Below are 20,322 nucleotides of genomic sequence, written 5' to 3' on the forward strand. Positions count from 1 at the left end.
GTAGCTGGAGAAGAGCGCATCTGTGCACAGTCAGCTGGACCACCCACAGCTGCTGTCTCCGTTTGCAGTGCTTTTTACTAGAATCCGAACTTGCAATTATGGAGGACATCTTTGCCTCCTGCACGGAAGATCTTGCAGCAGGGGATCTCCATGGTTTTTTGTTTTGTTTTGTTTTTGTGGTTTTGTTTTGTTTTTACCACTCACTTGGAACTCATTTTTTTTTTCATTTAGTGAAAACCAAAGCTCTGTGCTGGAGAAGAAACAGTTCATCAAGGGCTTTGGACTTACTGTGCCGTCAAGGATCACCTTGAATTTCTGATCATCCTGCCTCTGCCTACGGAATGCTAGGATTGTAGCTGTGCAGTGCCGTACCCAAGTAATACGGCGCTAAGGTTTGAACCCAAAACTTTATGTGTGCTAGGCAGGCACTCAACTAACTGAGCTACACTTCCAGCTAGCAGAGTGCTGTGAGGTCTTACCGCCAAGAGCATTTTCCTGTTGGACTTCATAATTCCTACAATGGCAAGAACAGACAGGCAGAAGAGGCAGATGCCCACAAACATGCCAATCCAAGCTGCCCCATAGATGTCATCGTTGTTGGTGGCTTCAAGCAGTGGGTAGAGACTGTTTTGGTCAGATACAAAGAAGATGCACTCTGCAGTTAGGGCGATGCCACACATCTGGAAACAAGCCATGAGAGGATCTGTTAGGCTGGTGTCCAAGAGCAAGGCACTGGGGAAGGGTATGGGGGCAGGGTACGTCCTAGAGCCAAGTCCCTTCCTTTACAGGGGCTTTATGCAATGGATTCCTCATTGCCAGGAGACCCAACAACTATTTGTACCTTGCTTCCTTTTCATATGCCCTCTGTCTTTGATGCTTTATTCCACACTCTGTCTGGGAACATTTCTCTGTTTGGGAAAAGGTTTAGGTAGTCTCAGACCATCCATAAAGCCCCATGTGATATGACCCACTCAGACAGTGTCTTCTTGTATGAAAGTCATTTCCCTATCCTGTCCCAATGCAAATCTTGCTTTCAATACTTGAAATGGCCTGGCCTTTGTCACAGTGGTTCTGGCAGCTTAGCCATTGTCTTCCTACTGCTCATATTCTATGGATGACGAATTAAGGTCCCGAATGATGGTGGCTCATCCACAGCTATACACAGAGAAGTAGAGACAAAACCGAGTCAAGGACTAGCTCTCTCGACTCCTTGACTAGTGTTCTTCCCTTCTCCTCGTGCCCACGCTGTCTAGGTTTTGAGCCACTATCACATTCCGTATAGAAAAACATCTGTCCCAGCATCTTCAATAGCACAGTCTCCAAGTCAGGCCAAGGTGAAACTGGACAGAAGCATAAAGGGATGCTTAGCAGGTGTGCTTGGCAGATGTGCTTGGCAGGTGTGCTTAGCAGGTGTGCTTAGCAGGTATGCTTGGATACTGGCCATGGTGAACATGACTCAATATTCATTATGTCTTAGAACTGGAAAGGAAATATCTATTTTAAAGCAGGTCGTGGTGTTCTGTCATAATAGGTCAGTTATATACAGCTACCCTAAGATTCTAGCTAGTGTGTTTCCCTCCACATTTCTTAAGATGAAGGCACTATAAAGGGAGCTGTAATCACACCATTTTCTTAAACTTTCACTTTTAAGTCATCTTACAAGAAGAACACTTTTTTTTTTGAAAAACATTCATGACTTACACCGACAATCACATGTCCAAAGATCAACAGACCCTGGAAGCAACGGACAGTGGAATCATCCTTGGCCATCTTCAGGATTTCCCACAGGCTGGAGACACAGTTAAAAATGTTAGAATTTGGCCGGAGCAGGTAGCAAATACTGCTTCAATTTCTACACTGTCACCAAATCATGACATCACCTATTTCCTTTTTGTTATCCAAATCAAGGTCATGTGAGCTTTTAGTACCGGTGGAAATCTGGTTTCCTAGGTCGGCAATCACACGAGGTTTATGAAGATAAAAAATGCTTTATATATATGTGTGTGTGTGTGTGTGTGTGTGTGTGTGTGTGTGTGTGTGTGTGTATGTATGTATAAAAAAGGTTCTCAGTGCCTTCCGGGTGTGAAGGGCACCAGAGTCTCATTCTGAGAGGAGTAATGAGAGTCTTCCAGGTCACCAGGGGCACAAAGAGAAGACCTGTCTTGGTGATGACACACACTGAGAGTCCCTGCTATTGGCTCTGCTATCCTTGGACAAGGCCAACTTCAACCACAGGTAAACAAAGAGAGTTGGCTGAGGTCCCTATGGCCTGTGGGTTGATGTTAAATATTTTGTTATCCTAAAAAAACATAGGTTGTACTTAATGAAGCTTCCTGTAATGCAAGAGGCGTGCAGGGAAGAGGAACGTTTAGCTCCACTGGGCACTCCTCTAGCGACTTCTCTTGCCTATCTGAGTCCCAGAACCCAGCTAGATGTGAGCGAGGAGGAGGTTCTTGTGCACACTAGGAAATCAAAGCCTAACTAACTGGTAAAGTGGTACCTCCGAAGCCACACAGACCAGCGATGGCAGAGTGGGTTGCATCTTTGGTCTATGTGACTCTGAGGCCCACACTCTTCCCTGCTGCTTGCACTAGCTCCTAGAAACTATTTATACTATTTATGCCAGATGGAGCTAAACATGGAGCTCATGTCTCCTTGAGGATTCTCTGGAAGGAACGCAAGGTTAAGTGTTCGGGTCAATCATTTTGGCTTCTGCACTTGAGATGCTTTGAGAAAAGCTGTTCGCATGCCTCAACACTTTAACCAATTGACACTCCAAATCTAAAGGTATTAAATGATACAGTTTGCATGTTGGGGCATGTAAAGATGCATGAACAAGGTTCTTACATTCTAAGGTTTTGTTCTGGGAGAGAAACTAAGTTCTCAAGTAGTTATAATATGTAAGTGGATGACTAAATACATGAATGGGGTCTGGGCGTGAAAGACTCCAACCTAGCTCATTACAGAGCCAGCATTTGGATCAGGAGAGGAGAGAGAAGTAGGATGTGAAGGAGGAGAGTGAGATGGGCTGTAGACATTCCAAGGATAGGGAAAGTCAGGGAGTAGATTCAGAAGAGCAAAGTGAAGACCAAAGAGCAAGCTCGCCAGTTTGGCTGAACTACCCATTTGTTGTGAACAGGATCTGTGGGGAGGCGCATCTCGCTTTTGTTGCTTTGTTTCTCCCCTCCCTGCCTTTCTTTTTAGAATCATGTGTTTTTGTGTGTCTGCATGAGTGTATGTCACATGTATGTGGATGCCTGTGTATACCAGAGGCTTCGGATCCCCTGGAGCTGGAGTTACAGGCTATTGTGAGTCACCTGATGTGGGTGCCGGGAAGTGAACTCAGGCCTTTTAGAAGAACAATTTGTGCTCTTAACTGCTGAACCATCTCCTCCAGCACAAGTCTTTTAATTGACTCTGGCCTTGGTAAATCTTGCACTATAGGCATGTATTAATAGCCTAAGTAATTTAAACATCCCTAGTTCGTTCGTTCGTTCGTTCGTTCGTTCGTTCGTTCCTTCCTTCCTTCCTTCCTTCCTTCCTTCCTTCCTTCCTTCCTTCCTTTCTTTCCCTTGAAGGCTGTGAAAATTGAAAATTTAAGGAGTTATTTTTTTTTTTTTTGGTTTTCGAGACAGGGTTTCTCTGTAGCTTTGGTGCCCATCCCGGAACTAGCTCTTGTAGACCTGGCTGGCCTCAAACTCCCAGAGATCCACCTGTCTCTGCTTCCTGAGTGCTGGGATTAAAGGCGTGTGCCACCATCGCCTGGCAAGGAGTTAAAATTTTATGAATGTTTTTAGCTCAGGGTTTGGCATACACACTCAATCATTGTTTGTCAAAGAAACAGAAGAATCTGGGCCCTTGTTACACCATCTTCCGACCCCACCCAACCTCTGGAGTTTCTTTTCAGAAATGCCATCTGTTCAGGGAGGGGAGAGGAGAAAAATGTAGAGCTCAATAAAAATCAATAAAAAAGAAATGCCTTCTATTTATCTGGAGTAATAGTTCCACATCATAAGGGTAAAGCCTTGCAGTGTCTAGAGGCTCCACCAGGAAGAATCTAACTGGTACAGCCGGATTAGCTGCATTGTAAAACTCATTATTGGCATGCACGGACATTAACCCTGACCAGTTAGGCTGCTCTCTAAACTAGACACACAAATAAATGGACCTTGAAAGATAGAAATTCAAATAGAAACAGAGAGTAAAAGGACAAATATTTGGAAAGGCCAAGTCCAATATCGTCCCTGCCCTGAAGGGTATCGAGTTGGTGGCCATTTGTCACACAGCAGTCTCTCTTTTTTTTTTTTTTTTGGTTTTTCGAGACAGGGTTTCTCTGTGGCTTTGGAGCCTGTCCTGGAACTCCCTTGGTAGACCAGGCTGGCCTTGAACTCACAGAGATCCGCCTGCCTCTGCCTCCCGAGTGCTGGGATTAAAGGCGTGCGCCACCACCGCCCGGCACACAGCAGTCTCTTGATAGTGGTGAGTGGGGCTCAAAGAACAGAGAAGAGAAAGTTTCTTCTTTCAGGGAATCTGAAGGGGACTATAGCAACATGGATTCTAAAGGCACATTAACTGGACCCAGTCCTAACAGAAGGGAAGTTGTGAGAGGTGCGGAGAAAAAGGAAGGGACCAGAGAGATGTTCAACAAGGGGTCTTAACTGGTCCAGAAGGAAGCTGAAGGCTCCTGAGCAAGGGATGTTGCCCCAGTGCCTGACTATGCTTTCCCAGAGATGCTCTTGTCACCAAGTTCTCGAAGTGGTTTAGCTTCTTGGCTAAGATCAGGTAGAACAAGAGGCAAAGAACAAATCAGTGCCACACGGGAGAATTCCAAGAGTCAGAATTAGGATGAGAAAATGCAGACTAGGGTGGAGAAGAGAAGGGAGAAGGTAGGCGGCTACTTTGGACAAGAAAGGCACAAGAGAAACCTAGACTGTGGCCTGGTAGGGCCATCTCCTATGGGTTGGCAGCCTGAGAGGGGGCTGCATCAATAGGCAAGGTGTTCTGAGCCTGCTGGCTCTTCTGTTTCTTTTCAGATAGTAACCCAGAGAGCCATGCTTGTCTTGGGGCTGAATGGATGGGCCAGCAGGGAAGAGTGAGTACTGCCCTTGCAGAGGACCAGAGTCCAGCTGCTCCTGGGTTAGACAGCCCACAAAAGCCTGTGACTCCACCTCCAGGGGATCCAAGGCCCTCTTCTGGCCTCCAAGGGCACCTGCAAGCACACCATGTACCCCTCCACTCCCACACACATAATTAAAAATAAATCACCTTTTTTGCTCTGTTTGGTTATAAAGAAAGCTGTGCTACTCTTGAAATGACCAAAAGGAATTGGAGCTGTCACCTATCAGGCCCCACAGTGCTCTCTATTCTGTTAGGCACCTTTGATTCATCTTCTCAACAGACCTAAATGGATATTTTTGCCAAATAAATAAATAAATAAAAATCTGTGCTTGTTTCTTATTGCTATAGTAACAAATTTCCTCAACCTTACAAATGTAATTCCTGGCACTCTGGGGTCAGAAGTCTGAAATGAGAGTCACTGGGTTAAAATCTGTGTTGATTGGGCTGCACTCCTTTTAAAAATTTTAATGTTTTTTATTTTGAGAATTTCATGCATGAGTATTGCCCTTAATCATTCACACTTCCCTCTCCCCTTCAAGTCCTCCTGTGCCTACTTCTCCCTCCCAAATTTATGACTCCTATAGTTATTGTTATACACACACAAACACACATACACACATACGCACCCCTCCTGAACCCATTTAGTGTTACTCCTATGAACATGACCACTTGGGATTGGATGACCTATCTGGGGGCTGGCCCACAGAGAAAATGGGTTCTCTCAACAGCCATTGACTGCATATAGCTCTTCATCCAGGGGTGGGGCTTTGTAAGATTTTCCCCATCCGCATTGGTGTTGTTATGTTGAGCATCCCTATTAAAGAGATTTCATGGAATACACACTCCTTAAGGATCCAGGCAGAGAACCTGCTTCCTTCCATCTTTGCAATGAATAAATATGGAGAGACTCATTTCCTCAAGACCTTGCTGCCAGAAAGCCCAGGACCCAGAGTCAAATCCAGGTCATCCTGACTCTTAAGTTATTTGACACCAGAGTTTAGCAATCCTAGCACAATGCTAACACTTTAGGTAGAAACAGAAATGCCTGTCTAGCTTCCCTGACAACTTGGGGACAAAGAGAACACAAAGAGCCTGTCTTTGCAAAGAACACCAGGCTTCTCCACGTACCCTTCACTACTTTCTTGGCGTAGCCCTTTCACAGGGCATTAACACTAACACTTTCCCACTGTTATCTAGGAAACTGCGTAGATGTTTTCCAAACCCACAGCTTTCTCTTCTACTCTTTTCTACTTTCTGGAAATAAACGGTTGCAGTGTGAGATCTGGGAAACCAGATAACACTTTTTGATAACACTTCCTCAGCCACTTGCGTGTTGTTTTATGGATATAGGGTCTTTCGCAATAGTCCAGCCTGGCCTCAAACATGGGATCTTCCCACCTCAGCTTCCCAAGTGTACCATGCTGCCTGGCTTTGTCTCTTCGTTAGATTAAATACATGTCTGTAACACCCCACAGACAGGCATAAATGTCAAGAGGAAGCCAAATGCCGGCTTCCTGTTGTTCATTGTGGTGTCTGGTAGTTGCGGTCTAAAAGTGAGCATGCTGGACTTGGCAGCAGTCAGGTCTTCCTGTCAAGAGTTACTCTGAGCAGTGACTGACCTTGTTAGTATCTATTTTCTCATTTATAAAATGGCTAGAATACAACTTGCCTCACAGAACTGTTGCAATCATCAAAAACTAAGATGGTTTACAAACAAGACAGCGTCCATGATGACCAGGGGATATTTGGAAAGGAGAGGGTCTTGGGTTAAGGTTATATTTAATACCCTAACAACCCGTGGAACATAGGAAGGAGGTACTAACAATGACTGATTGGTCCTACAGTTAAGGGCTCCCAGGTCCAGGAGAATTAGCCATATATCCACTTCCTCTTCCCTGACGGGGGCAGCATTCTAAGCCCTGGAAGCCCCACACCCACTACCCTTTTGTGCTTCTTTCTATTTCTATGATTGGCTTTGAGAGGTAAAAACTTCCCTGGGAAAAGAGAGAAAGCCTGCTAACTGTGCTGGGGTGTGTCTAGTGTCAGGTACCAAGTTGCACGTCTGTCGGCAGGGAGGGTGTCTGTACATTCCGTCAGCATTCCTGTCCAGTTAGCTCTTGCCCTTGTGCCCTGGCCGTTGCTGAACCCTCTGATTCAGACTGTAGCGATGTGGATATGACCTCTGAGGTTTTCTCTTGCACAGGGGATGCTTTCTTTCTCTTTTTGCGTTCTTCTTCTCCGTAAGAATGGCACATTAGAATCCAGCTGCTCCCCGGCCTGGCATAGCTCGCTGAGTTCTTCCTCATCTATAGATGCTGGCAGGAACCCTACAAGGGCACCATCTGGGAGTCTCTAACTGACAAACTTCTTGGTGTCCAGATCTGCCACGTGGGATGTGAATTTAAGTTAATGGTAGGTATCAGTGGCTACATATCCTCTTTGCCAGCACCTTCTCTGTCTCCTTCCAGAGAACCTGGCTTCAGGCTTCTATGTTGAAAGCCCCCCACATCCTCAGATGGGTATAAAAAGAGACCTCACTTAGGCCATGTGGTCTCTGATTTATCTCTTTAGAGACCCTGTCATGTTGTTTGTCTCTGATCCTGGCCTGAACGTTTCGTGGAGCCCCCACCATGCTGTTGCCTCTGAAGGTCTATCTATGGCATTAGTAACTTTTCCAAAAAACCTTTTTTTACCCCCCCCCATTCCCTCGGTGCCTCTCTTGAACCCCTCTCCCCACTCTGAAACCTTTTACTGTTAGTATCTCCTACACAGGGCTTCCTGCATATTATAATAAGAGTCTCCCAGATGGAAAGCATTGGTTTCTGCTATATTTGTTCCAGCCCCAGAATGGCACAGTGTTCGACACACAGGAGGGAGTCAATTGTTTCTCTAAATAAAAGAAAAAAGTAAACAAATGTTTGTTTGTAGGAATGAGCATGTAACTGAATATGTGAATGGCTGATTTGCCTAGAGCCTGTTGCAGAATAGGTTAAGGAAGAGGGAGAAGCAGAGATATGGGCTCAGGATAAATCTTGCTTTGAGTTTTGGTTTAATCATGTAGCTCTGTTACCCCAGGACTCTGGTTGAGCCTTATCTGTTAATGAGAATTGTAAAGCCCAGTATCAAGAGTTCTGTAAAAATTAAGTGAGAATTTGCAAAGATCTCATACCATATTGGCTGCCTAGACAATCTTAATTTTCTTGGCTTTTGCCTCAGCTTCTTGAAGCAGACAGACCAGATCTAACAAGTCAGGAAACATCGAAGGCAACCAAAGCAGTGGCTTCATTAAAAAAAAACAAAATAAAACAACACAGCCGTCATTTCAAAGGAAACAAAGATATATGATTTCAATATGGACTCTAATATATTTGAACAGATCAAAATGATCTTCTTCAGCTGGAAGGGGAGTAAGGAGTCTGTGACCTCAGAGCATCTCACTCTCCATCTTGTCCAAAACCAGGGTTCTTGGACTAACAGGAAAGATGTAAGCAGATCCCAATGCTCAGAAGGCAATCACCCAGAGGATTTATGGAGTGTAGTTAAAAAGCCCCGGCCACAACAGAAGTTGACAGTATGCTGTTTCTGTGCAAAGGGGCCCTGATTCAATGCAGGATGTCTAGAAATTGTTCCCGGAGCATGGACAGGTGAACTTGCTTCTGTCATACACAGCCAGAAGGCTCTCTGGGAAAAGACACACTCCTGGTACTGAGAGAGAAGGTGACAGTATTTGTGCGAAGACTCATGTATGCCTGGAGGCTGGGATTTGCTCAGTGGATAGAGTGCTTGCTTCCACATACAGTGCCCTGGGTTCCAGTCCATGCACCCAATAAAACCAGATGTGATACTCGCCTATTATCTCAGCACCGGGAAGCAGAGGTAGGAGAATCAAAGACCAAAATCTTCCTCAACTACAGAGTGAGTTCCTAGTCATCCTGGGTATGTGAAACCCTATTTCCAAAATAAACAAATTCTGGAGAAAAGGGCTGACTGGTACATGTTTTGGCTTAAAACCAAAAGGTTTGATGAAGTTCTATTTTGAGAGTTATTTTTAGTTTTTTTTTTTAAAAAAACCCTTTTATTCTTATTTTATGCGTGTAGGTGTTTTGTCTTCATGTCTGTCTGCGTACCATGTTCGTGGCTGGTGTTCACAGAGTCCAGAGAGGTCAGATCCCCTAGGACTGGAGTTACAGACAGATGTGAACTGCTGTGTTGTTGTTGGGAACAGAACTGAGGTCCTCTGGATGTGAAGCCAGTGCTTTTAACCACTGAGCCATCTCTCCAGTCCCCTGGTAGCTATGTTTTAAAAGACACTATGAAAGTCTTCCCTTTCCATGAAGAGAAAGAAGTATGAAAGAACAAATGGACATTTCTCCGCACACAGAATACGAATTGTTCTCTTTGCACGTTTGGTAAAGAAATGCAGAATATACTTCTTGTGAGGGTTGATTAAATAATTTTTAGGAAGATTTATTTATCTCATGTGGGTGAGTCTTTTGTGTGCAAGTATGTATGCACACCGTCTGCATGCCTGGTGCCCTCTGACGTCAGAAGAGGGTGTCAGATGTTGTGACACAAAACAGGTGGTTGTGAGCCACCATGTGGGTACTGATAATCCGACCAAACCTGGGTTTTGTGAAAAAGCCTCAAGTGTTTTGAACTGCTGAGCCCTCTCTCCTCTTCCTGTGATGGCTAATAATATGTGTCAACTTGGGGAGGACCTGGTGCCTAGATTTTGTTTGTTTTGTTTTGTTTTCTTGCCTCAAAATACCAGTCTAGGTATTGCTTATGAAAACTCCTTCATTCAGACCTAACATTTAAGTTAGTAGACTATTTTTTTTTCTTAGATGAGGTCTCACTATGTATCCCAGACTAGAATTTGTGATTCTCCCACCTCAGCTTCCCAAGTGCTGGATTAAAATGTGTACCACCGCACCTGACACATCAGAAGAGTCTGAGTAAAGTGGCTCAGCCTCTATCACACGGAAGGCCTTCCCATATAATGGAAGGCTGTCAGTGCAGACATCTTGAAAAGAAGACACATTAGGGCCGGTGGGATGGCTCCTCAGGTAGACACTTGCCTAGCAAGTCTGGTGACTTAAGTTCAATTCTTCGAGCCCAAGGAAGAAGGAGAGAACCAACTCCCACTCCCACAGGTTAGCCTCTGACCTCCGTACACAGGTGATAGCATGCTCATACCCATATTCACACAACACACACACACACACACACACACACCCTCCCTCTGTGTGTGCGCGCTGATCTATTGTGTCTTCTTTTCAAGATGTCGTTTACATTCATTTTTTAAATTGAGAGGCTTTTAACTCCCTTGCCGTTGACCCGACTTTTATCTCACCGTTAAGGGAATCTTGCACCCAAAACCACCTTCCCACCCCACCCCCACTCCCTTCTCCTCTCTTCCCTTCAGTTCATGAAATGCCATAGATACAGAATCACCTCTTGGATCCTGGTTAAAATGCAGAAACATCTAGAAGAAGCACAGTGAGTCTCATGAGCCATCAACAGCCATGCCTCACGGTGAGTGATTTTATTATATCTTTCTTCTTACTGATCTTCACAGGGAGAAGAAAAGTACTGCCCGAAGGACACAGGCCCCAAACAAAAGTATGACTTTAAAAGACAAACCTCCCTTGCTAAGCCTGGAATCTCAGGCTGGGAGTGGTGGCTCATGTCTGTGTCTGCAATTCCATCCCTCTGGGGCCAAGAGAGGAAGGCTCTGAGTTTGAAGCCAGTCTGGGCTACATTATGAGAGACCCTGTTTCAAAACATAAAACAAGGCTGGGGATGTAGCTCAGTGGCAGTGTACCTGTCTAGCAAAACGTAAAACAATGACAAAAAGAAAAGGTAAAGAGAGGGAGGGAGAGGAGGGAAAAGAGGGTGGCACACACAGAGAAAGAGAGAGAGAGAGAGAGAGAGAGAGAGAGAGAGAGAGAGAGAGAGAGAGAGAGAGAGAGAGAGAGAGAGAGAGAGAGAGAGAGAGAGAGAAGAGAGGAAGAATAAGAGCTGGTGCGCACGGGCACATGGGCACACCTGCAGCTTGGGTCTTTCTCTCTGGATAGTTGACGCCCAGAGATGTGACATTTCCTCTCATCTTGCCTTCTATTGAACACCCAGCACTAGAGGCTGGCTCACAGTCATGACTTTCTGAAACTCTTCACATCATTCTCACACACCACTTCCCTCACCATGTCAAGGTTCTCTACCTGGAAGTCCTAGAAAAGAAACAGGTAGGTGGGGCGAGTTACGTAAGTGTCCTACGGTAGCAGAAGCAGAGAAATAGCTGTGTACACTAGCAGCAACGGCACTGTCGGCTGACTGTGCGCCTCACCTTGCATGTTTCCGTGTAGGGGGGCCCGTGAGCCCCACCCTATTGAAGAATGTCCAAGTGACCCGGCATCTCCATGATTCCATTGCTCAACACCCTGGGAGGCCCTTTGCTTTTAGAAGCACTGATTTTTAAGAGGTTGAAAATGTATTTCTTTCTTTTATTCCCCGGTTCTTGTGCCTTCTTTAAGTTTGTTTTCTTATGAAGTTATTCAATCCTGGGGTGTTGATACCTTCAGACACGCTGGATAGGTTTAAGAACAATTGCTCACTGAACAAACCAATGTCCAAAGCAGGAGAGAGGTGAGGCTCGCCTACCACTCATGAGATTGTCTTTTCAAGTTCATTACCTCTTCTACTTACTCAAGTTTCTGGCACCAGAGAATACACAAACCACACCTCAAACTCATGCTAGAGAAATTTGGATTAGGAAAATGGGAGGGAGGGAAGAAGAGAGAGGGCAAGAAAGAGAAAGACGAAGCAGGACCCTCCTCATCTCTGTGGTCTCTGTCTCAGTTAGGAAGCTGTAGCTCGTCAGGTTTGTGCGCAGCCTGCAGGGCCATCAGGCCCGGATTCCAGTGGATTCTGGGCTTGACTGATGTTGTTCCTCGGAATGTAAGCAAGGGTGAGAAAAGAAAATTTGACGTTTCACTGACTTTTTGCCTAACTGGTGCCTAACTACTCTTGCTAAATGTTTATGAGTCTTTTCTCGGTAGTTAAAAATATAGGAAAGTTGATTTTGGAAGCCTAGTGTAGCACAAAGCAAAATAGTGTGCTGTAAGGGGAAGGGGAAAAAGACATTATTACACTTACTAGGAAGATGAACCAAAAGGAGAACTACTTCCTCAAAAGCCTAGGAAAAGCACAGCAACCATATTACCTGTCAAAATTACATACTGCACAGGCAGGATGCACATTGCCTTCTTGCCTGCTGTGCTTATCAGTTCTCCCAGCAAGAAACAGCCAACAACCAAGTGCCTTGACTTTTTATAAAGACCTTAAAATTAATCCAAATTCATAAATGTTCTTAAAAATGCCTAAAGCTACTGATAAATGAAAATTTAGACTTATAAACAGAATCATAAAAGTATAAACATCTAATAACAATACTAGTGTTACTTGAAACAACTTGTTTGTGTAAAAAATATTAGAACAGAAATATGTGTATCTAAAACCTGCCGAATCCTGGTGGATCAACTCAGTGGCGAACAGTAAAAATCAGTCTGGTAAAAGTTGCCTTGATTAGATAAAACTAATTGGCTGACTTTTTCCAGATCACACACCGATCAAAGCAGAACTGTTTAGAGGGAAGACCCGCAAAGAAACTGCCCCACCAATCCTTTCAAGGCTTGTCAGACCAAATGATTTATCAGAAGAAGAGGAAACTTTTTGTCAGGTAAGGGGACAAGTAATTATCGAAAGAGAATTTCCCAGAAGAGTTGCAAGATCTCAGACTACAAACAGGACAGACTCATCAAACCCCACTTCCTAGCTCCCAGGAGAGCCCAGAGTGTCCAGTGGGCTTCTCTGAGATGTTCCAGTACTTACACAGTGGCTGCTGGGTAGTCTCTGCTCCCTTTGCCTGTTGGTTCTGGGCACCACCGACTCACTCTGCAGTGCACACCAGCCCAAGGTGCTTTTCTACCCCACTGACTTCTCTGGAACTGCAGTCCCAGGGAAGGGTGGTCTGTGATTGGGAGGAGACATCTCACATGGGCTGAGCCTGCTGCTGCCTGAACCTGCCCGGCTGAGCAGGAAGCATTGTGGGCAGATTTCTGCTGCTTTGGAATGTGCATCTCTGATGGAGAGGTCAGCTTTTCTCCTTGAATACAAACTCAGGACTTTTGTGTTTAGTTGATTTATTTTTTGCTTGATTGGATCATTAACTTCTAAGCTTTTGCATAATGAAGAAGGCTGATCATTCTCCCTTCTCTGTTTGCTTGCAGTGTCAGGGCCATGTTCAATGTCTGTAGCCACAGGTTATATTCTCAGGCACAGTAAAGGCTTAAGTAATGTTCATATGGTGAGTAGTACAGCAACTCGTAGAGGAGAAGAAAGTTAGAAACATATGGAGAAACATAGAGATAAGATCAAGTAATTATTTGATGTCTAACCAGGTCCTTCCTTTCTCTTCTCTTTGTCCCTTCCTTAAGGACCACTATGAGTTATATATACACAGCATGAACAATATTGCTTTTCGTGGGTAAATAGCAGCACATAGCCTAGCTAGCACTGAGGAGTAAGTAAAGGCAGGGATAGTAGAAAGGACTGGACACTTTAATCAATGGACTTGGGAGTTTCTCACAGGTTAGCACCATCTCCTCACAGGCCATGCTCTTCTTTCTACTCAAGGAACAGAGTTAGAGCACAGTTTGCTCATCAGGGTGTGCCCTGAGAACCAGGCCCATAGAGACTCAAGCACATCACAGGCGGGGCAGCCTCAGACCGTGCCCTGGCAGCTTTGAGGGTGAAGGCCTGTCTGAACGCTGCACTGGGTGCCTCCATGATCTCTGTCTTAAGGCGAGGGTCACCCAAGGAAACAGATTTTCATAGAGGAGACCTATTCCTGAGCAAGGCTGAGGAACCCTTCTCACTTGCTCTTACATTCCTAGAAGTGCTGAACATTTCCAGTGCTTACAACTGAAGCTGTTTTCCTTTACACCACCTTGTTCGTATCACAGATGGAGAGACAGCTGCCTGTTTGCTACGTCATTTTAATGAATGCATTGTATTCTGCTCTATGAATTTGAAACCATCTCCCTGGCTGAAAATTCAGGTCATTAAAAAAGTTCCCGTTGTTATAATAATGTTGCAGAAAACATGGGATTTTAAATTCTCATCATTTCCTTAGTAGCATTTTTAAAATTTAAATTTGTGCCCAAAGGCTATGTTTATTTTTAAAATATTTTGACTTATAAGCATTTCAGAGATGTTGTAAAACGATTGTTTCCTGGAACAGTGTAAGTCCCCATTTCTCTTCATCTTTATGTACTGTCTTAAGACAAAAAGGCATTAAAACAGTCTTCAACTTTTTAAAATTTCTCTTTCTTTTGTCAGTCACAGGCTCTCACAAGCAAATGTCTTAATTTTATATTGCTTATATGACATGGCCAAGGCAGCCTCTAAAATAAAGCACTTAACTGGGCTCATGGTTGCAGAGGGTTAGAGTCCATGACCATCATGGCAGACAGCCCGGCAGCAGGCACACAGGCATGGCACTGAAGTTGTAGCTGAGAGCTAAATCTGACCTGCAAGCAGGAGGCACAGTGATTTAGAGATTAGGAGTGACGTGGGTTTTTGAACCCTCAAAGCCTACCACCAATGACACACCTCTCCCAGTAAGGCCACACCTCCCAATCCTTCCCAGACAGTTCCAACAACGGGGAACCAAGCATTCAAATATGTGAGCCTGTGTGGACCATTCGGATTTAATCCACCACAGTCAATTTTCTTCCATGTTCTTGGCCATCTTCTATAAGTGCAGTGTGTGTAGTCTTACAATGTAAGCTGAGGAAGGCTTGATACATTTTTGAGACTACTGGTGCACTATGTATATTGCAATTATTAATTTTTTTCAGATATTATAGATGAAGCTGCTTATTCATTTCCTGACTGCCCAGACATGAAATAAGCACATAGAAACTGTATTAATTAAAACACTGCTTGGCCTATTAGTTTATGCATATTTTTAACTAGCTCTTATATCTTAAATGAACCCATATCTGTTAATGTGTGTATCACCATGTGGTTGCGGTCTATGGTTAAAGTTCCATCCGGTGTCCTGTGTCTGTCTCCTGTGGCAGCTATGTGGCTTCTCCCTAACTCCATTTATTCTCTCTCTAAATCTTTTCCAGCCTGGCTATATTCTGTTAAGCCATTGGCCAAAAGCAGATCTTTATTAGCCAGTGGCAATAAAACATATTTACAGCATACAGAGGGGAATTCTACGTCAAGTCACCTTTTGGCTTTTTAGTTATCCTATAAGTATTGCTTACTTATGTCAATTATATATAGCTTTTTAATGATTTCTGATTTTGGCATGGAGGCGGATCGAATTAATACAGGCCAATTGGTATAAGATAATCCCACTTTAATATAAATAGCACACTCACGCAACCGAAGTTCCCGCGATGCCCAGAAATAGGAAACAGGAAGGGGCTCCAGCGTCTGTGCCCCCCAATTAATAAACATTTGCGCAAGGCCGTCCCGCCCCCAAAATGCGGGATCTCTCTACATCTCCCCCTTTTGTCTAAATAAGACAGAACTAAACTAACTACAACTATAAACAATAATAACAAATAATAAATGTAACAAACAATATTGAGAACAAAAGTTTTACCAGACACTCTATCTCAAGGAGTCTAAATAATGTAGAGAGTAATTACAATTATATAATCTTTAACTCCGTCAAAGATCTGAGAAGGGAATAAATGTTACTTAACAAATGAGAAATATCCAAAATGTGCCAAAAATGACAGAGACAACTGACTACCTGGGTAATCACCCAAATTCTCGTTCGCAATGTTGAGTCAACCAACTTTGGCTAAGGCCTAACATAACTGACATGTCATTATCAAATGTAAGAAACTTTCTTAGAATTATCCTACCTTGTCTTGGAAAGATAAGACAATCCTGTTTTATATCTTTGTCAGTAGTTGAGGTATGGGCTTTTCTTAACCCAAAGGCCAGTTCTGCCAAGAAGACAAGCTCCCAGTGGAGTGTCTTTGGTGCTCAAGGTTCTCTCGGGAGTAGAGTGGCGTTGCCAGGAGTAATTGTGTCTCATAGGCACAGAATTCTAGGTTAGATTAAAGGCCATTTTTCTACAGCTCTTTAAAAAGGCTGAAGATTATACTATCTATACTAAATATAATCTCTAGGTAACTAGAAGACCTGATTAACCTAAAAATAAACATGACAAACATATAATTTTTAATAACTATCTAACTTGAAAACTAAGAGAATAAACAACTGTGCAATATATGAAGACAATGATCTTCATCTGTAAACAATGTCATTACATATCAAATGTAAACAGTATTACATAAATAGTATCAGAGGTAGAAATGTACATTGTAATATGGTAGATGTATCAATACAATATAAGCATACTCTTATACAAAATTAGAGGTAGGAATACTCACATTCAATATTTAATATATCAATATACAGGAAACAGTACCAATACAATTTTCTAAAAACAGTAACTCACAAATACCAATCATCCCATCATACCAGTTAATCCTCCCCCCCCCTTTTTTTTGAACATACTCCTAATTTCATAAAACATCTCCCCATCCCCTCAACCCCAAACCAACCATTAAAAGATGTCCCTAACCCTGAGGGCAAACTCTGTTGGGAGAGGGGACGTCGTTCTCTAAGATTGCTTCAAGCTGACATGGGGGCGACGTTCTTCTTAGGGGCTCATGTGAAAGCAAATGATGGTAAAGTTCCCAAATTAACCTTTGACCTAAGAAAATTGTAATTGGTCTCTGTGCATTTTGAGAAGGTCTGGCCAGAGTGGGCTTTTAAACTCAAGATTTCACATTATCCTACTTTTGTACTTTATTTTATCTAGTTAATCATTGTTTTATCTATTTGACTGTCTTTTTCTATGCGTGTTTGCTATTATGTGTGTCAAAAGGTATTATATGATGTGGGCTAGATCATATACTTGTACATATTAAATAGTAGCAACAGTAACAGTATTTGGATTAATTTACTGCAATGTCATTGTATCTACTTGACCCATGAATACCTGGGCAGTTCTGTGGTTTGACAATTATCCTCACATTTTTATTATAAAAATTTGACACAAACCTTTCCTATGAAACTCTCTAAACTTGGTGCCATTTCTGGAGGTATATTTCATCCACTGAGTGGTTTTATAGTGGGGAAGTTTTGGTGATGACCATTGTGACTGTAATGGTCCCCAGAGAGGAGAGTCCCCCAGTGGCTCCTAGCCACAGGTCAAAACCACAACTCTCTCTGAGCTTTACCCTCACAGTGTTCCTAATTCAATATTTCCCTTCCCACAGCCTCACATGGCTGACATGAAGATTAAAGTATAGTTATAGCTCCTGAGACACAGTGAGAACAACACTTGTCTACACCGCTCTGCACACAGATATCAGAGAAGACAGAACTCCAGGCATAGTTGTACTTACATGTGCTCATCTGTGCTACAAGGTAGAGAAGTAGGTGGGGTTGAATAGAGTTAAGATAGGGCTGTGTAAGAGCAAAAGAAGATGAGCGAGAAGAATGACTAAATAAAGGCAAAAATGGGCTACAAAAGGGTTTCTAGAGTTGGGGAGTGAGATGGGGAGACTCTCAGGAATGGGGGGAATAGAAAGATATTTCTAGAAGACTTGAACATTGCTGTTCTGAATTTCACAGCTTTTATTTTTTATCATTTTTTTTTCTGTTTTCCAGCAAGCTTAAAAATGTTAACCTCCAAGCTTTTATATAAAAATGTATTAAAATATGTTATATCTCACAAAATTCATCTCTTGGAAGCATTTCTCATCCCAACTGACATGTGCTGGTCTCTGTCTACACCACGAACTTTCCTGTTCTAGAGATTTAACGTAGTGAAATCATATATGTCTTTACTTAGGCCTGTTTGTGTCACAGCCATGCGTTCTGTATTCCACTCTTTCATTGCGGAGTAACACCACTGTGTGTGGACACACCACCTTTCCATTTTAAATTTAACAACTGCAGAAGTAGCACACACTATTCGCTAACACTAGTTGCGCTAAGTGTACAGTCTGGGAGTGTGAAGGACATGCACATTCTCATGCAACAAGTCTCCAGAGTTCCCCATCTTCCATATCAGACCAGTTGACTCTTCAAGTGGCTTCTAATTCTTCTGCTCTCCTTCAGCTCCCAATACCCACAGTGTGCTTTCAGCTTCTTCAAATTTGGATATTTATAAATATGTTAAGTACTAATTATTGACATCAATGTAATTAATACTAACAATTGATAATTAATATTAATTATTTAATAATATTGATGAACATTAAGTAAAATCATGCAACATTTCATCTCTGGCTGATCTTAGTGAGCTCAACACTCTTAAGAGTCATCTAGACCAGACCATAGCTGTAGTATTTTACATCTCCAGAAGTAGGATATAGGGGATTTAATTTCTTTCCACTTCTGCCAATACTTGCTACTGTCTCACCTTTTGACCGCAACCATTCTGCTAAACAAGACGCGTTGCTTCATTGCGATTCTCACATTTCCTTAATTGCCAATGATGCTCAAATTCCTCTTTATGAGGCTCATGCATTGCCCACTGTGCTAAGGGACAGGAAAACAAAATCTTTAAATAGCGGAGGGGAGGGTTGGGGATGTTGGTCAGCTGGCACAGTGCTTGTTAGTCACGCAGGAAGCTCTGGGTTTGATCGTCAGGACTTCACAGAACTGGGTGTGGTTATATACTTATAATTCCATTATTTGGAAGGTAGGGATAGAAGTCTCAGAAGTTCAAGATCATCCTTGATTACAAAGCAACTTTGAGGCTAGCCTGGGCTACATGAGTCCCTGCCTAGAAGAAAGAAGTAGCGAGGGAGGGAAGTGGGAGAGGTAGGGGGAGGAAGGGAGGGAATGCGGAAGCTCAGGGAAAGAGAAGATTTGGTTTTTGCCACTGTGAGGAAATCAGTGACAAAAGTGAGGGGGACCCATTGCTCATGTCCAATCAATATTACTCCTGTTGATAAGAACACTTCTGACACAACATTGCTAGTTACTGTTCTAGGCACGTTCTTATATATTTCCTTGAGAATGGCAGGCCTGGAGATAGAGCAGGTAGAGGGCTTGTCTAGCATGCCCAAGGCCCTGGGTACCACAAGATCACAGCATGGTGACACACACCCATCAGCCTCTGCACTTGGGAGGCAGAGGCAGGAAAAGCTGAAGCCCAAGGTCGTTCTCAGCTGTGCAGCAAGTTTGAGTCCAGCCTGGATTATTTAAGTTTCCATCTCAAAACAAAGACATACTTGAGACACAACTCATAGCCCTGTGGGTAATTCTTTTCACAACCGTCCTGGAAAGCTTCCTTCGAGAAATCAGGTCTTTCAAGCCAAGTGTGATGTCACGTGCCTTTAATCCCAGTACTTGCAAGACAGAGACAGAGGCAGATGGATTTATGTGCGTTTGAGGTCAGTCTGGTCTACAGAGCAAGTTTCAGGACAGCCAAGGCTATGTACATAGCCAAACCCCGTGTGAAAAACCAAATAAAATAAAATAAACTATGTGTTCGAATCTCAGTTTACTCCCCACTGAGACTTTCGGCCCCCACATTTTTTTCTCCGTGGCGACTCTGTCTTCTTTGTATCTAGTCATAGAGGGCAAATTCCAAACCCCTGCCTCCTGCTCCCCAGCTGGCTGCACTTAGATTCCCTCACTGAGTGCTTACTTCTGGCCTGGGGGACCTACTTCCTGCCACTTAGGAGCGGCTGCTGATTAATCTTCTCTTCAGACGCCTTTGTATAGAGCGCCTGAGTCGCGACATGGGAAGTGTGGTGCGCGGGGTTCTTCTTTCTCAGGTGACTGCTCACAGAAGACATCACATCCCGCTCATCCCCTTTGGTCCACCGCCTCACGATGGGAGGTCACAGATGGGAGGTCACAAAGGCTGTGGAAGGCATCGGAGATAAACTGAGGGCGTGGTTGCAGCTGTCGGAGTGGTTGGATCAGAGGTGCTCCACCTGTAGAAACTTGGTCAAACTATCTAATACTTGGGCCAGACATAAAAACCCCTAAATTTAGAGCTTTAAAGTTAATTTTATTTATGATTATTACTGTGTTGTGGCATGTGTAGGATGTATGTGTGGGGAAGGTCGCGGTGGGACATGC

The 20,322-nt window shown here is 43.6% G+C and overlaps 1 protein-coding gene across 1 annotated transcript in view; it reads right to left on the reverse strand.

Moving 5' to 3' along the window:
- Positions 1-13,091, reverse strand: part of Upk1b (uroplakin 1B) — a 28,430-nt gene extending 15,339 nt beyond the window's left edge. Inside the window, exons 1-3 of the mRNA XM_005344990.3 lie at positions 13,009-13,091; positions 1,702-1,789; positions 480-680 (exon numbers count right to left, since the gene is read on the reverse strand). Of these exons, the coding sequence (XP_005345047.1) occupies positions 480-680; positions 1,702-1,770 (270 nt within the window). The 5' untranslated portion in view covers positions 1,771-1,789; positions 13,009-13,091. The remainder of the gene's footprint in view (positions 1-479; positions 681-1,701; positions 1,790-13,008) is intronic.
- Between the last annotated feature and the right edge of the window lie 7,231 nt (positions 13,092-20,322).

Source organism: Microtus ochrogaster, chromosome 2 (genome assembly GCF_000317375.1).
Source record: "Microtus ochrogaster isolate Prairie Vole_2 chromosome 2, MicOch1.0, whole genome shotgun sequence".
Classification (NCBI taxonomy): Eukaryota; Metazoa; Chordata; class Mammalia; order Rodentia; family Cricetidae; genus Microtus; species Microtus ochrogaster.